This window comes from Trichomycterus rosablanca, chromosome 1, assembly GCF_030014385.1.
Source record: "Trichomycterus rosablanca isolate fTriRos1 chromosome 1, fTriRos1.hap1, whole genome shotgun sequence".
In the NCBI taxonomy this organism is placed as follows: Eukaryota; Metazoa; Chordata; class Actinopteri; order Siluriformes; family Trichomycteridae; genus Trichomycterus; species Trichomycterus rosablanca.
In genome coordinates this window covers 27,414,954-27,430,605 of record NC_085988.1, presented here as the reverse complement: position 1 = coordinate 27,430,605, position 15,652 = coordinate 27,414,954, and the positions used below count along the sequence as shown (strand labels likewise).

General features: G+C 37.7%; 1 protein-coding gene across 1 annotated transcript in view; it reads left to right on the top strand.

Moving 5' to 3' along the window:
- Positions 1-15,395, top strand: part of b4galnt4a (beta-1,4-N-acetyl-galactosaminyl transferase 4a) — a 277,540-nt gene extending 262,145 nt beyond the window's left edge. The window contains exons 15-20 of the mRNA XM_062997332.1: positions 20-372; positions 5,960-6,113; positions 10,001-10,073; positions 10,212-10,365; positions 12,604-12,730; positions 15,281-15,395. Of these exons, the coding sequence (XP_062853402.1) occupies positions 20-372; positions 5,960-6,113; positions 10,001-10,073; positions 10,212-10,365; positions 12,604-12,730; positions 15,281-15,395 (976 nt within the window). The remainder of the gene's footprint in view (positions 1-19; positions 373-5,959; positions 6,114-10,000; positions 10,074-10,211; positions 10,366-12,603; positions 12,731-15,280) is intronic.
- Positions 15,396-15,652: the final 257 nt, after the last annotated feature.

Sequence of the window (15,652 nt, the reverse complement as noted above, 5' to 3'; positions counted from 1 at the left end):
GATATTTTATTCCCTACAGAATCTACACACTCTTGCGAATCATAAATGTGGAAAAGAGGCGTGACTCGGCGCGGGGGAACCGTTACCTGATCGAGCTGGAGCTGATGGAGCGAGGGAGGAACGTGGTACGGCTGTCTGAGTACATCTACCTGTTATTGCACCCTGGCCGCATGGAGGACAGCCTGGAGACTAGAGATGGGGTGACTGCTGAACCCTCTTCTGTCTCCATCTCACCCTCTGCATCCTCTCAGCCAGTTGCACATACTACACATGCTAGCCCGAGGCCTGGAACGGTCTACCCCAAACCACTGCTCTGTCAGCCGCTAATGCTGCAGTGGAGAAAAGATGTCATGGTGCACTTTGTGGTGCCTGGTGAGTCTAATGTCCGATCATGTTCTAATCACTAAGAAGGTTTTTTAATTTGTATCTTTTTTTCAACTGCTGGAAACCTAATAGGCCAACAGAGCAGGGCACTTAGTTAAATAGCCGTTTGATGTATTCACCCACCAACACTGAGATCTCAAGCTTTTAAGTTTAAATCATAATCCTGGGCAACCACTCACTCACTCGCTGTCACTTACTTGCTAAGCAGCTTATCCTAATTAGGGTCGCAGGGGGTGGTGGAGCCTATCCCAGCTCTTAGTGGGCGCACGGCACACAGGAACACCCTAACCAGGGCACCAGTCCATCACAGGACACACACTCGCACCTTAACACACACACAATGAACAATTGAACACTACTGAATGCACACAACTGGTAATCCTCGGAATACTTGTACATTTACAAATTACCTTTTTAATTTATATAATGACAACATTGCATACACTGATCGTTCACATTCACTTTTCATTTGCTATTTATATATTTTTCTATATTTTGTATATTGCACAAAAGAAACACTGCTCCTTTTAACCCACAATGGGAATTACACATGCAAATGTTTACAGGTATGAATGTGTGTGTAAGAGAGAGATTGAGTTGTGTTTGATAAGACTGTCTTTATTGTATTTTTTGTGCACTGCGAGCATCCGTGTAACCAAAGTCAGATTCCTTGTACAGTATGTGTGAGCATACTTGGCCAATAAATCCTGATTCTGAAAGGACCCAGACTGCTCCACCTAGGAATCGAATCCAGAACCTTCTTGTTCTACGGAGACAGTGCTTTCTGGTTGAGGTGTTTGCGCTAGTGGTGACATATTCACTGGGTTTATAGTATGTCTCTTTGTAAACAGTACAGTTCACTGTGAGATATGCCACTGGTAGGTGTAAAAACACATTTGATGACTGACAGTTCAGTTTTAGCACAGAAGTGGTAGAAGTGGCAAGAGTGTTGCAATAGGGAATTGGCATTAAATAGATTGGGTGAAATATGGGGGGGGGGGGGCAGCTCTAGTGTCAAAAGGTAGTGCAGATGTAATTACATAGATATGATAGAGGTATTGTTGTTGAGCTGGTATTGTTGGTAAAGGAACTGTAATATAGATTACTGTACTATAGTACAAATTACAGTACTATACAAGAGTAATAGGAACACATATTTCTTTGGCCAATAATAACTTTTACAAATTTAAGATTACATGTATTACATACACTGATCAGCCATGACATTAAAACCACCTCCTTGTTTCTACACTCACTGTCCATTTTATCAGCTCCACTTACCATATAGGAGCACTTTGTAGTTCTACAATTACTGACTGTAGTCTATCTGTTTCTCTGCATGCTTTGTTAGCCCCCTTTCATGCTGTTCTTCAATGGTCGGGACTAGGGCTGGGCGATATATCGATATTTTAAAAATATCGATATATTTTCATACGCGATATAAGATAAGACAATATCGCATATATCGATATAAATGTTGCGTTCCAGTTAGATCCGACAGTTCGTCTTTCTCTTCTCCCAGTTTGTTTCTGCACATGTTCACCTGCCCCGCCCCTCTCCCTCACTGAACACAACTCGCCCCTCCCCACCGCTTCACCAGTAATTCCTGCAGGCAGCGGTAGCATGGAGACGGATAAAGATATGACAGAAGCTATCGAAGAGGAGCTGTTTACTAAAAAGAAAAATAATGACTAATTTTGTAATTATTTGGAGATGGTTCGAATTCAAAGTGTCAGATGAGCAGCAGAATAATGTATTCTGTAGAGAATGCCGAAAACAAGTCCAGATAAAAGGTTCCAGCTCCGTGTACCTTCATTCCTTTTTCACTTCAAATCCCAAAGTTAAAAAACAAGAAAACGAGTCGTTATTCGTTTCAAAAACCAACACAAGCGCATGCACGCGCTGACATGCACGTATTTACTTCACATTAAGTGTTGAGAAAGTAATAATAACGTAGCGGTGCGTCTCCTGTTGTTCTGACTCTTGTGTTTGTATATGTGATGTGCATATATTTGCTCTATCTGTAAAAACAAACATTATGGGGATTTCTGTACTGGATGTTGTACGTGGTTGTGTTAGTTTATACTGGACGATCGCCCGACGTCCGACACGTCATTTATTTATTTATCTTCTATTATAGTATTTCTTGTTGTCGGCCAATAAACAACCAAACATTATTAAATTGCATGAACTAACTCTGCAGTAAACAAGGAGCAAACAGCAATTAAACAGCAAATAAAGCTGTTAAATAATAATAAAGTGCATGAAGAAGAACGCTGATTAAAATGCATTAAATGTTGTAATAGTTACACAGTAACATGAACGATTAGTTCTGCCTGTATTACAGAACTGAGTTCTATACAGTAAAAAGAAAATATTAATGTAAATGTTAATGTTGTGGCGACATATACATAAAATAATGTATAAAGTCCAAACATGGGGGGGTGGGGGGTTAACGAGGGGTTTACTTTAACGGGGTTTTACTTTTAATGTCACACAAGCTCAGCCGGAAACCGTGTCATTCCAACATCTTCCCTACACACTCGCTCCCTGCGCCCTATAGTACACTTAACACTGGTGGTACGTGAAGCAGCACGAGGTGGTACGCCAGATCATCTCGGAAAAGTAATTACATGCACCGAAAAAAAAACAAATAATAATAAATAAAAAAATAACAAAATGTGTAAATTACTAAAAAAATTCTTATAATTCTGTTTTAATAAAATCAGTTGAATTAAAACAAATCGTATTAAAACTAATATGTTATTTAAAATATTCGGGGCTACGCAGACACTGTACTTCATTACGTCTATACTTCACGTTCGCGGTTTCCATCTGGAAATTTCCGAAACGGTATCAGTAAAGTTATCAGTAAAGTTATCAGTAGATCTCTCGCTTTTATCAGAGCAGATCTGCGTTTGAAGCTCACTGATCTCGTTCCTGGCTGCTCCGCTAAACAGACGCATCCCATTAACTCACATGCCGATTCTATTGAACGGATCTTTGAAATGAACGAAAGGAGCCGAGTCTTTTATTTCTGCACAATTCTTATCGGCTGTAATCCACCCATTCAGCTTCCATAAGTAAAGGGGAATTCATCGTAAATCGTAATAAAGGCTGTGTATTGTCGATATTCAAATCCGAAACACTTTCAGTATTGCGGAGAGCGAGACACACACACACACACACACACACACACACAGAGAGAGAGAGAGAGAGAGAGATAGTAGTATAATTACAAATAATTAAGAAATAAACTATGAACTTGTTAAATCTGATTATTTCATTGTGCTTATGTTTTAAAGCAGAAACAAACACAGTCACATCTCTGTACAAGAGAGGATTTTTCTGAAACTTAATGAAATGCAACCACAGTCTGCCTCTTCCCTGTAGTGTTTTTGCCTTTTGTTTGAATTAATGTTTGAATTAGGCCTACATTTAATGCAGATTTGATGTTAATATCGAGGGTGTCTTATAGTTTACCTAGTAGCGTGAAGTCACTTTTTGAACGGCTCCTTGAAAGGAACCGAGCCAAAAGATCCAGCTCTCGTCAAGAAGCCATAATTCCCATCACTAATATACAGTATATACTGTATATTGTAGCGAACCGCTGCTGTGGCTGAGAAGGGGGCGGAGCTTTACCCAGAAGGACTTGCGGCTATGGTTACAAGATCCACCGTGACCGTGTTATTCAGCACTGAAAATGGGGTTGGCTGTGCTCAGTAATGCAGTAGATGGCTTTGGGTTTTGGGCTGTACAGCTATTAACTGTGTGGCTATGTATATGTGGTATGAATGTCTATGTGTGTGTGTGAATGGATGTTTGTCCACATGGTCACTGAAAGAGCTGATTTCCCATCCCATTTCGTCTTTGACGCAGTAGAAACGCTACAATATATATATATATATATATATATATACACACACCTCATTAATGTGAGCCTTATGTGGTTCTGTGATGAGAAACATAGGTGGTACTCGGAAGTTTCGATTTGATAATGGGTGGTACTCGGTCTAAAAAGTTTGAGAACCACTGCGTTAGACAACAGGAGATGCCTTAGAAAACAATTTTTTTTTTTCTTAGAATAGCTCTTTTTTTTTTTTTTTTTTTAAGCAAAAATAATTCTTGTGTGAAACTTCCCCAGCATGAATATTAATAAAAGTGCCTGTAAAAAAATTGGAACATGTAGCTTTGTCTCAGAAGTGTCTTTTTGTTATTACCTTATGGAATAAAAAAATATCGAGATATATATCGTATATCGCCATTCAGAAAAAAATATCGAGATATAATTTTTGATCCATATCGCCCAGCCCTAGTCGGGACCCCCACAGGACCACTACAGTGTAGGTATTATTTGGGTGGTGGATGATTCTCAGCACTGCAGTGACACTGACATGGTGGTGGTGTATTAGTGTGTGTTGTGCTGGTATGAGTGGATCAGACACAGCAGCGCTGCTGGAGTTTTTAAACACCTCATTGTCACTGCTGGACTGAGAATAGTCCACCAACCAAAAATATCCAGCCAGCAGCACCCCGTGGGCAGCGTCCTGTGACCACTGATGAAGGTCTAAAAGATGACCAACTCAAACAGCAGCAATAGATGAGCGATCGTCTCTGACTTTACATCTACAAGGTGGACCAACCAGGTAGGAGTGTCTAATAGAGTGGACAGTTAGTGGACACGGTATTTAAAAACTCCAGCAGTGCTGCTGTGTCTGATCCACTCATACCAGCACAATACACACTAACACACCACCACCATGTCAGTGTCACTGCAGTGCTGAGAATGATCCACCACCTAAATAATACCTGCTCTGTGGTGGTCCTGTGGGGGGTCCTGACCACTGAAGAACAGAGTAAAAGCAGGCTAAAAAAAGCATGCAGAGAAACAGATGGACTACAGTCAGTAATTGTAGAACTACAAAGTGCTTCTTTATGGTAAGTGGAGCTGATAAAATGGACAGTGAGTGTAGAAACTAGGAGGTGGTTTTAATGTTATGGCTGATATGAGTGTATATTTCTTTTGACATAATCTGCTGGTTAAAAATGTACATACAAATACATAAATTATACTATGGTCCAAAAATAGTTCTATAATGTCATGTTGTGGCCTGTCTTTAATTCCATGGCAGTGATTATAATTCAGACTTCAACTGGTGACACCTTTGTGTCAGTGTAAAACCTGTTGAACACTAATCACTTTGTCAAGGTTGGGGAGCAAACCCAAACTCATATCCTATATTGAGTGAGATTGAGTGAGAAACCACCAAAAGCTGCAAACATGTTTAAGCAAGCTTCACATCAAGCTGAGCCTAGGGTCACAAAATGCCCAACCTCTAATACTGGCACCATAATGCTTGCATCAAGCTTGTTGCTGATCACATGGACAAAAAAGTCAGTAGCAAATGCTTCTTTTTGCTTTGCAGCTTCTAAGCATGGCTTCCTGGATTACATCTGACCATCTCTTTTCGTCCTGCATATGCCTCTACTTTGTACACGTCACCATTCCTTGATTAGGTCTGTGCTCTTATGTATATATGTATATGTATATCTTATGTATATCTTATGTATATAGTGAAGAACCAGGCTCGATGGGTACAGCAGTTCATCAGTGACATGGAGCTCCTGCACCGAGAGACCAAAGATGAGAACTTCAACATCATAATCGTGGACTTTCAGAGTGATGACATGGATATTGAACAGGCTTTGAGAGAGAGTTCTGTACCCAGGTAAACATACAAACCCCCACAGCTTAAACCTAATTACCCCTTGACACAAGAAAGTGGTTAACTTCTCCTTGATGGATGATTATGATTACACAAGTTAATTGAAATTTTTATCTAGGTCACAATTTCTTAACAGGTCAACAGAATTAGCTAATATTAAGGACAAAATATTGTCATGATATATGGTAACTTTTCACAGGTCTGGGCACTGTTAATACAAATTACTCATTATAAGACTTCCACTTGACTCATCTGTTAGTGAGTTGTCTGTGAGTTTGAATCCCTTAAAATGTCATGGTCACCTGTCCTCAGAAGTCCTAAAAGTAGAATTTGGGAGCATCCTCCTTAAGAAATGTTAGCTGCTTAATGATGTGCATAGGCAGTATAGGCTATTGTTTAATAGCTTCTGCTTTACCCAATCCCATCAATTGTTTGTGGCATGGATTTGACATTTGTTAAAACTCATTGGTTTAAATCTCTTCTCTGCTACCGACAGGCTGAGCGTCTACACGAACAGTGATTGTTTTGTTGTTTAAGGGGGGGAGGCTACACCCTCTGCTGGCTAATTGACGCCTGCACATAGACGGGGGATAATGCCTTGATCAGGGTCTGTCTCTCCGTACACAAAGCTGATCCACATATGAACTCGCCTCGTGCAGGTGAAAAGATGCAGTCGGCATGTGTTAGTCACGACTCTCCTCAGTCAGATGGGAGGTCAACATCAGTAGAGAGGAAGTGTAATGCAATCAGGTAATTGGATATGACTAGATTGGGAGTAAAACTGGGGGAAAATGCAAAACAAAACAAAAAACATTTATTTGATAGTTTGGTTTATGATAACATGGCTGCATTATATAACTACCTCAGATTTGTGAGCTGCACATTCATGCTGCCTATCTCCCATTTTACCACATCCCAAAGTGCACTAACAGATTCGGATCTGGTAACTGGGGATGCTACAGAGTTCAAATACACTCAACCAGTTTATGATGTCTTGTGCTTTGTGACATGGTGCAATATCATGCTGAAAGTAGTCATTATACGATGGGCACATTGGGGCCTAAAATGAGGTACATGGTCAGCAGTAATACTCATGCTGTGGCTTTTAAATGATGCTCGGGAGGTACGAAGGAGCCCAATGTGTGCTCGGAAAACATTTGCCACACCATTACATCATAACCATTAGCCTGAACTAGCCTGAACTGTTGTCAGGTCAGGTCCATGGATTGATGCAGAGTTGTGACCTTACTGTGTGCATGTTGCAGCAAAAATGTAATATCATCAGAGTAGACCAATGATTCTCTAGTCTTAAATTGTTCTGATGGGTCTGTGCAATGAGGTTTTCTGCTTTTGTTAAGGTGTGATGTGTTTTTAAATGCTTTTCTGCATCTAGCCTTGTACCAACAACTTCCGATGTTTTCTGTAAAGGTTAAAGAGTGAATATAAAGAAAATTTACTTTTTTGTATGTCTAGGTATAAGTACAAATTGACAGCAAATCTATTGGGAGAAATGTGGTAAAAATATCAAAATAATAATACATGGTAATACAAATTGTGGCATAGACACTGAATTGTCTTTTTTGTTTATCTATAGCAGGGGTCACCAACACGGTGCCCGTGGGCACCTGGTCGCCCGCAGGGACCACGTGTGTCGCCCGCAGGGCATGTTCTAAAATAGCACTAGTAACTATAGAGCTCCGTCTAAATATTATATTTGTGTTGCTGCTCTTTTTGAATCAATAACACTTGCATTGATGTAGATTTGAAAATGACAAAATACTGAATATAACATTTAAAAACAATAATGTTTGATGTTTATATGAGCTCTGATCTGGTCCGAGTTTTATGTCGTGCGAGCTACGCATGCGCAGCTACGATGCTTGAGAGGAACGTGGAGAGACACTTCAGTACGTGTCACTAAAACTTCCATGTACATCAGCTTTTTTAAATCGTACATAACTAATAATAAACATGATTTCTTCTAAAATGTTGCAAAGGTAGTGATAAGTACAAACAGGACAGTATTTCACTGCGGTAAAGTTAGTTTAATATTCAACATTCGTTTAACATTCGCCATTCCGATCTATATATATGGTTGAAAAAACACCTAACACCTACTTTATTTATCTATATTTATTTTTCTTACACAGATAAAAAATAGGCAACATACTACAAAAACTATTTTATGGTCATTTTAAGATGACATGTATTTATTTCAAGATAGATTAAAATGAAACCCCCACTTCAGCTAACGCATTAGGGACCGTCATCAAACTAACAGAAAAACGTAGGAAACATTTACTCTGCACTTATTACAGAGAAATAATTCCATTCAAGTCTTGTAATGATTTGATGGATCAATGTCAAACTATTTTATACAAACAATTTTTTTTTAAATAACGTTTGTATTTATTTTCCATTCATTTTAAAGTAAAAATAAATGTCATGTATTTTTTTAAATACAAAATTAATGTCCCTTACCTCCTACAAACCTTGTTTTTAAAAAAAAAAAATCCTTTTATATTTATTTTATATTAAAATATAATAAAGATCATTAAATCCAAAATAGGTGCAATGATCATTTGTACAAAAAATGGTTTGATTTTGATCAAAATGCTACATATGTGCTAATTCATACAAAACTGTCAAGAAAGATATTTACAAAAATATCAACAATGTGATAGCTCTGACTTTCAAATATTGAAACAGATTTAGATTAGATCTCTATTAGATTAATAGAGATAAATAATGTTACATGTTGAAATATATGTGCTTCCTAAATTGTTGTTAATAATTTTTCTGAGGAATCATTAACATTAACATGATCAGACAGTCTCTTCATATATATGAATATTAATAATAATAATAATAATAATAATAATATTAAAGGTGAACTGTGCAACTTTATGTTATTCAGGAAGTTTGTATCACCAAGTAGCCCTTCGTATTATTCAGTAGCCTTGAAGTAGCTCTCGGTCTGGAAAAGGTTGGTGACCCCTGATCTATAGCATGTTTTTGCACATTTATATGCAGTTAGCTAGTTGGTGTTAGTGTCTGGCCATTACCTAGCCATTTGTTGTGAGCAAGTCCTCTTCAGACTGAGAGATGGGGACACACAGCGACTTCAGACTCGACTCAGACTCGTTTCAAATGACTCTGACTCGACTCATGACTTGCAAAAGCATGTGTTAACATTAGTTACTACTGAGTGCCCTTGTGTTCCTTACACACTGATCACGTGATCTTGTCTGCGGGACCTTAAGCAAGTTAAACTAATTTCATTCGGACACCCTGTGACGTCATGACAGCGTCTTGTTACCAAAATTTCTTTGAGCATAAAGTTAAACTATCAAACTACTGAAGCTCAGCCATTTATCATATTGTGATGTCATCTGGGAATAAACCTGATTTTATCATCGTACAGCCGCTTTGTGATGTCATCACGTGGTGTTTTATTGTTTGTTATTAACGGTGTAAAAGTTGTTGTTTTTTATCTGAACTTACATATTATTTGTTTATTTCTACACTACATTTCCAATATATGTTTTGTGTAGATTATATAGACTCGTGACTTGACTCGGACTCTAGCCTAAAGACTTGTGACTTGACTTGGACTCTAGCCTAAAGACGTGTGACTTGACTTGGACTCTAGCCTAAAGACTCGTGAGATTTTGTGACTTGTGAACATCTCTGGTTTAATCACACAAGGGAAACAGGATGCATTGCAAACTTCAACCTAGCATACTAAATAATATGTCTAATTAGTGAGACTTCAGTAGTATATCGAAGTCACACATTAAGCATGCATTCATGCTACTTTAATACCTACATCCGAACCTACAAACAGTTGTTCATATTATTTTCTATGTTTTGCTGTTTCTGTGATTTAGGTATGACTATCTGAGAAGGGAGGGCAATTTCGAACGTTCTGCTGGGCTGCAGATTGGAGTGGACACTATTGAGGTAAAAGACCAATACTGGATGCATTATAGAGCACTATAAAGGAAAATGGTTGTTATATTAGGTGAACATCATCATAATGTTATTTAAATATAAACAGTGATATTGTTTTGAGAGATTGTGTGTGTATGTGTGTTTCAGGACAGCCATAGTATTGTATTCCTGTGTGACCTGCACATTCACTTTCCTCTTAACATTCTGGAAAGCATTAGGAAGCACTGTGTGGAGGGCAGACTAGCCTTTGCACCTATTGTCATGAGACTAGGCTGTGGGAGCTCACCTCAAGAGCCTGACGGTAACACACACACACATCCTGTCACACATACACAAATACAGAACAGTCAGCTTGCTATATTAAACATATATTATATTATATTATATTATATCATTATTATATTGTATTATATTGTATTATATTATATTATATTATATTATATATTATATATTATTAGATTAGATTAGATTAGATCATTATTATATTGTATTATATTATATTATATTAAACTATATTATATTGTTAGCTTGTTTTTGTGTATCTAAGCAGCTTCGAATATTTATTGCACCCATATTGGTGATGATGTTTAGACACTAACAGTTTGCTTTTATTTTCTCACTAACTAAACACGTGTGTTATATAAGGTATGCTTCTAATTTGCTTGAGATATGATTTAACTGTACTTATAAATTTTTGTCCTTCATTGCCATTTTGGCCAGCAGAGGTGACATGAAGGTACAAATTATTTAATAGATAGACCGACCGACCATTCAACTGTTTTCAGTTGAAAAAGAAAAGAAAACACCCAGGTGGCGCAGCAGGATATTCCGCCAGCACACCAGTTCAAATCTCGGCTCTGCTTCCGGTTGGCTGGGTGCCATCTAGCAGGCACAATTGGCAGTGCCTGCAGCAAGCACAAATTGGCTGCCGTGTCTGCTGGGAGGGAAAATGACTGGACTAAGTGGGTGGATGCTGTGCAAGGACCCTGGTTAGCAGACCTAAGCACCTGTACAGTTAGCATGGGCATAAAAGAAGGATTCTGCTAGGACTGCGCACGCATTGGAGGAGGCATGAGCATTTACATTTACATTTTCTGCATTTAGCAGACGCTCTTATCCAGAGCGACTTACAGAAGTGCTTCCATAGTAAACATTTCATTTCTCAAGTTTTAGTAAACAACAGTCCAAGAACACAAATCTGCTGAAACCTGTTAGAATCAAAGTGTTTTTTTGTTTGTTTGTTTGTTTTTTGGAAATGGAAAAAAAATGTTAGTAAATAAGTACAAGTCAGCTTAAGTGCTTAGTAAAGAGGTGGGTTTTTAATCGTTTTTTAAAGACAGCAAGATACTCAGATGTTCGGACAGACAGAGGAAGTTAATTTTCCACCACTTAAGTGCTAGAACAGAGAAGAGCCTTGATGCTTGTCTTCCTTTAGTCCTGGGTGGGGGCTCAAGTCGAGCGAGACTAGTGGCTCGTAGGTTGCGTGGTACAGAGCAGGGTTTGATTAGACCACAAAGGTAGCTTGGGGCTGGTCCATTTTTGGCTTTGTAGGCGAGCATCAGTGTTTTAAACTGAATGCGTGCAGCTACAGGAAGCCAGTGAAGAGAACGCAGCAGTGGGGTGATGTGGCAGTGTTTGGGCTGATTAAAAACCAGACGGGCAGCTGCATTTTGATGAGCATGAGATTGCTGCATGAGCAGCAATATACCCTCCTCAAACACAATCGGGGATCCACAGCAGTGGAAGACAAATTGACTATGCTAAATTGGGAGAAAAGGGGAGAAAATGCATTAATAAATAGAAAAGTTACATTCGAAAGTTACATTTATTATCTATAATAATGTTTGTGTATTGTATTTGGTCTATTTATTATTCACAATAAAACTTATTTACGGTTGTATTTGTTTTTGTTTGCCCTATATTACTATAATTTATTCATAGAAAAAATATAGTTTAAATTCATTCATATTCCAGTACTGCCATGACATTATATGTAAACTATTTTCTTCAGTTTCTGGTTATTTCGTCCACTGTCTCTATTTAGACTATAATTAGACAAGACTATAATTAAACATTCTACTGTGAATAGCTGGATTTCATTTTGTTCTGCTGGTGTTTACATAATTGAGTTGACTGTGAATTTATTACCAGGAGTCAGCACTGAAAATTATTTTTTTGGTATTAACAGAAATGTTCCTGTGATAATAAATGAGCAAGGCCAGTAGCTGAGTAATTTAGGATGCTTAAGTACATTCTGCTTAATGTAATGTCAATACATCTATAAGACCACACAAGCACATTTCAAGCAGCCAATTATATTCTGCCACTCATGTGAGATTTCAATATCTTAATCCATAATCTGCTCTCACACACTTAAACAGTCCTGAACACACGTGTATTATTAGACACATTATCTGATTACTCATGTGGGACAGATGTATTATAGTGCTATTTACCATTATTAGCCCTGTGAGAAGATTGATCATGTGAAAGGGTCGATTAAGTCATTCACTGGTGTGTCTTTCTCCTGATTCTTCAGGTTATTGGGAGGTGAATGGCTTCGGTCTCTTTGGAATCTATAAGTCTGACTTTGACAAGATTGGTGGCATGAACACAGAGGAGTTTAAAGACCGCTGGGGAGGAGAAGACTGGGAATTGCTGGACAGGTAAATAGTGACAGATTTTTAAATGAATAAGTCTGACCTCACTGTAAATATTAATATTTTTTATATTAATAATATTAATTAACTTTGTTATGTGATAAACATATGAGATAGGTTAAAGCCATTAATTATTTTTCAATAACTTCTATTCTGGTAAGAGTCATAATGGGTCTGCCACCTCATAAAAACAATAAGCACAAGGTACATACAAGGAAATACACCCTGAACACAGTGCCAATTCATTGTGGTTCAATTTACAATCACACATTCACTCAGTTACACCACAGGACAATTTAGCAAAGTAGATTCCTGGGAGGTGGGCGGAAAGTAAAGTACCCCAAGTAAACCCACTCTACATGAACAGAACATGCAAAACTCCTGACAAACAGTGACTAAAGGTGAGCACTGAACCCAGGTCCCTAGGACCGATTTTGCTATTTAGCACCCACTTTACATGATGGTCTATTGTGCTGCTAAAGTATTAAAATAGGTTATAAATTAAGTCAGGATATGTATATGTTTATTAGGATTTAGGAAATACCTATTCAAATTGGAATTGGAAAATTATATATAATGCTTATTTTGTTTCTCCCAGAATACATTGCTCTATAGAAACTGTCCATTCCTTGATTGTAACTTCTTCCACCACTGCTTCACATCTGCCCTGAACGAGTTTACAGTGTTGCTCCCTTGCTTGCTGTGTGTACTGTTTGTTTACATTCTTAATGCATTATTCCCTACTGGCTTCATAGTAAATAATGATGTCTGATTTTGTCAACAAACCCTTATTATTATATTAAACCAATTTTAAAAAAAGTCTATCAAGTCAGTTCACACACTAAACAAATATAATACAAATTATAATACAAATATGCTATCATTTTAACTTTAAGAATAATTTCTATTATTATACCAGTTATAATATTAAATATGTTTTTATAATTTCTAGATGTTTGGTTGTGTTAGACATCCTATCTGACCTTGTCATAGTTGTGTTTAAGCAGAATGCATTTTAATCTCTTGGGTGGCTTCATGCTTAGAAAGGCGATTCTGACTCTTTTACTGAGCTGAGATTGACCTCATGTTGTAGATAAGGAGATGCAAGATTCTAGCTAGCTGATTACAGTGGTAGCCAAGTGGGTAGAGCTTTGGGCTATTAATTGAACGGTTGAGAGTTTGAATCCCAGCTCTGCCATGCAGCCGCTGTTGGGCCATTGAGCAAGGCCCTTAACCCTCTCAGCTCCAGTGGCTCTGTGCAATGGCTGACACTGCGCTTTGAGTCCAACTTCCAAGCAAGCTAGGATATGCAAAGAAAAAGTTTTGTTGTACTGTACCCATGTTTATGTATATATGACAAATAAAGGCATTCTATTTATATTATTGTTCTAATTATATAATGGTTCGTGTTGAAAATGTACTATGGCTATGAGTAGGGCTGGCTCGATACCACTTTTTTAAGTCCGATACCGATACTGCAAATTGAGTATCTGCTGATACCGATACCAATGTGATACCGTCATTTCTCCTCTCAAACAACTAAGCAGTAATAATACATGTCTCAATGCACCATGATTAAACTAGCTATCTAAATAACAATGCTCAGATTGTGAAACAAATATTCTACAGGAATAAATACAGAACCTACAACATCACACTTATGCAAAACTGCTGTTTTTATTTTCACTTTTACACACAGAACATTTAGCAGCATTTTTGGCTTGGCAGCACCGTACAAACATTTAAAATCAAATTTTAAGTGCAACTGTATCTGTATTTAACAAATAAATTAAAATTTCATTATAAGATTCTAGATTTGTCAATTCTCAAGTCTACACCTTGAAAAGGCAGCAAACAAATATAAAATAAATATACAGTACAATATAAATATAAACAATTAAAAACAATAAAAATGAAACAATTAAATAATAAAAATAAACATATGTATTTATCTTGTCCCGGCTTGGAGATCTCTCACATCCTCAACGAAATTTAATCCATTAGTGTTATGAAATAAAACATTCCCATTTAGCCACAGATGTCCTCTTCAAAATCCAGCAGGGTTTTTAATAAGCACGCTTTGGTTTTTAATAATCTAAAAACATGACCGAACTTTAACGGAAAATCTTAACCAAACACTGTGTCAATTCTAATTGGTCCATTGTGTTTGATTCACATCCACATCTTCCAATTGTAGACAGATTTTTTAAAATGCTAAAGCTTTAAGTAGATCAGTGTGTTTTAATTTCTGAATGGCCTTATTTACATTAAGTGTTATTTACATTAAGTGTTATTTACATTAAGTGTTATTTACATTAAGCCACAGCATCAGATTGGATTACATGTTTTTTTTCTTCCGATATCCGTTCCAGTGATTTGGGCACATATCGGACCGATACTGATACAGAGTATCGGATCGGTGCCAGCCCTAGCTATGAGTATGAAAAAGAAGTTCTCCGTGTTTTAACTTCACTTCAGTTAAATCAGATACATTCAATTCTTTTAAGACAGACCATTCAAATGAAACTAACCCAACCCTTTTATCTGTTTCTTTAGAGTGTTACAGAATGGCCTGGAGGTGGAGAGGCTGAGATTGAGGAACTTTTTCCACTACTATCACTCTAAAAGGGGCATGTGGAACTCTCAGATAAAGAAAAGCTCAAAGGTCTAGAACTCAGACTCTGTGTATATGGAGAGATATTTCAGATACAGTGTTGGGTCAGCCACATGCCCCTGTACCCCCTGAGCTCTGATTATCCAGGAGGGACACTGTGCTGGTGTGGATACCTTTGTGTACGCACACAAATGCACAGCCGGACTTTGTGAGTGGATTTCTATTTATACCCGAGGTAACCAAGTTTGGAAACATAAGCTTAAAGATGGACTGAAGTTTTTATAAGAGTGCAATCTGATAAAACTGGACATTTT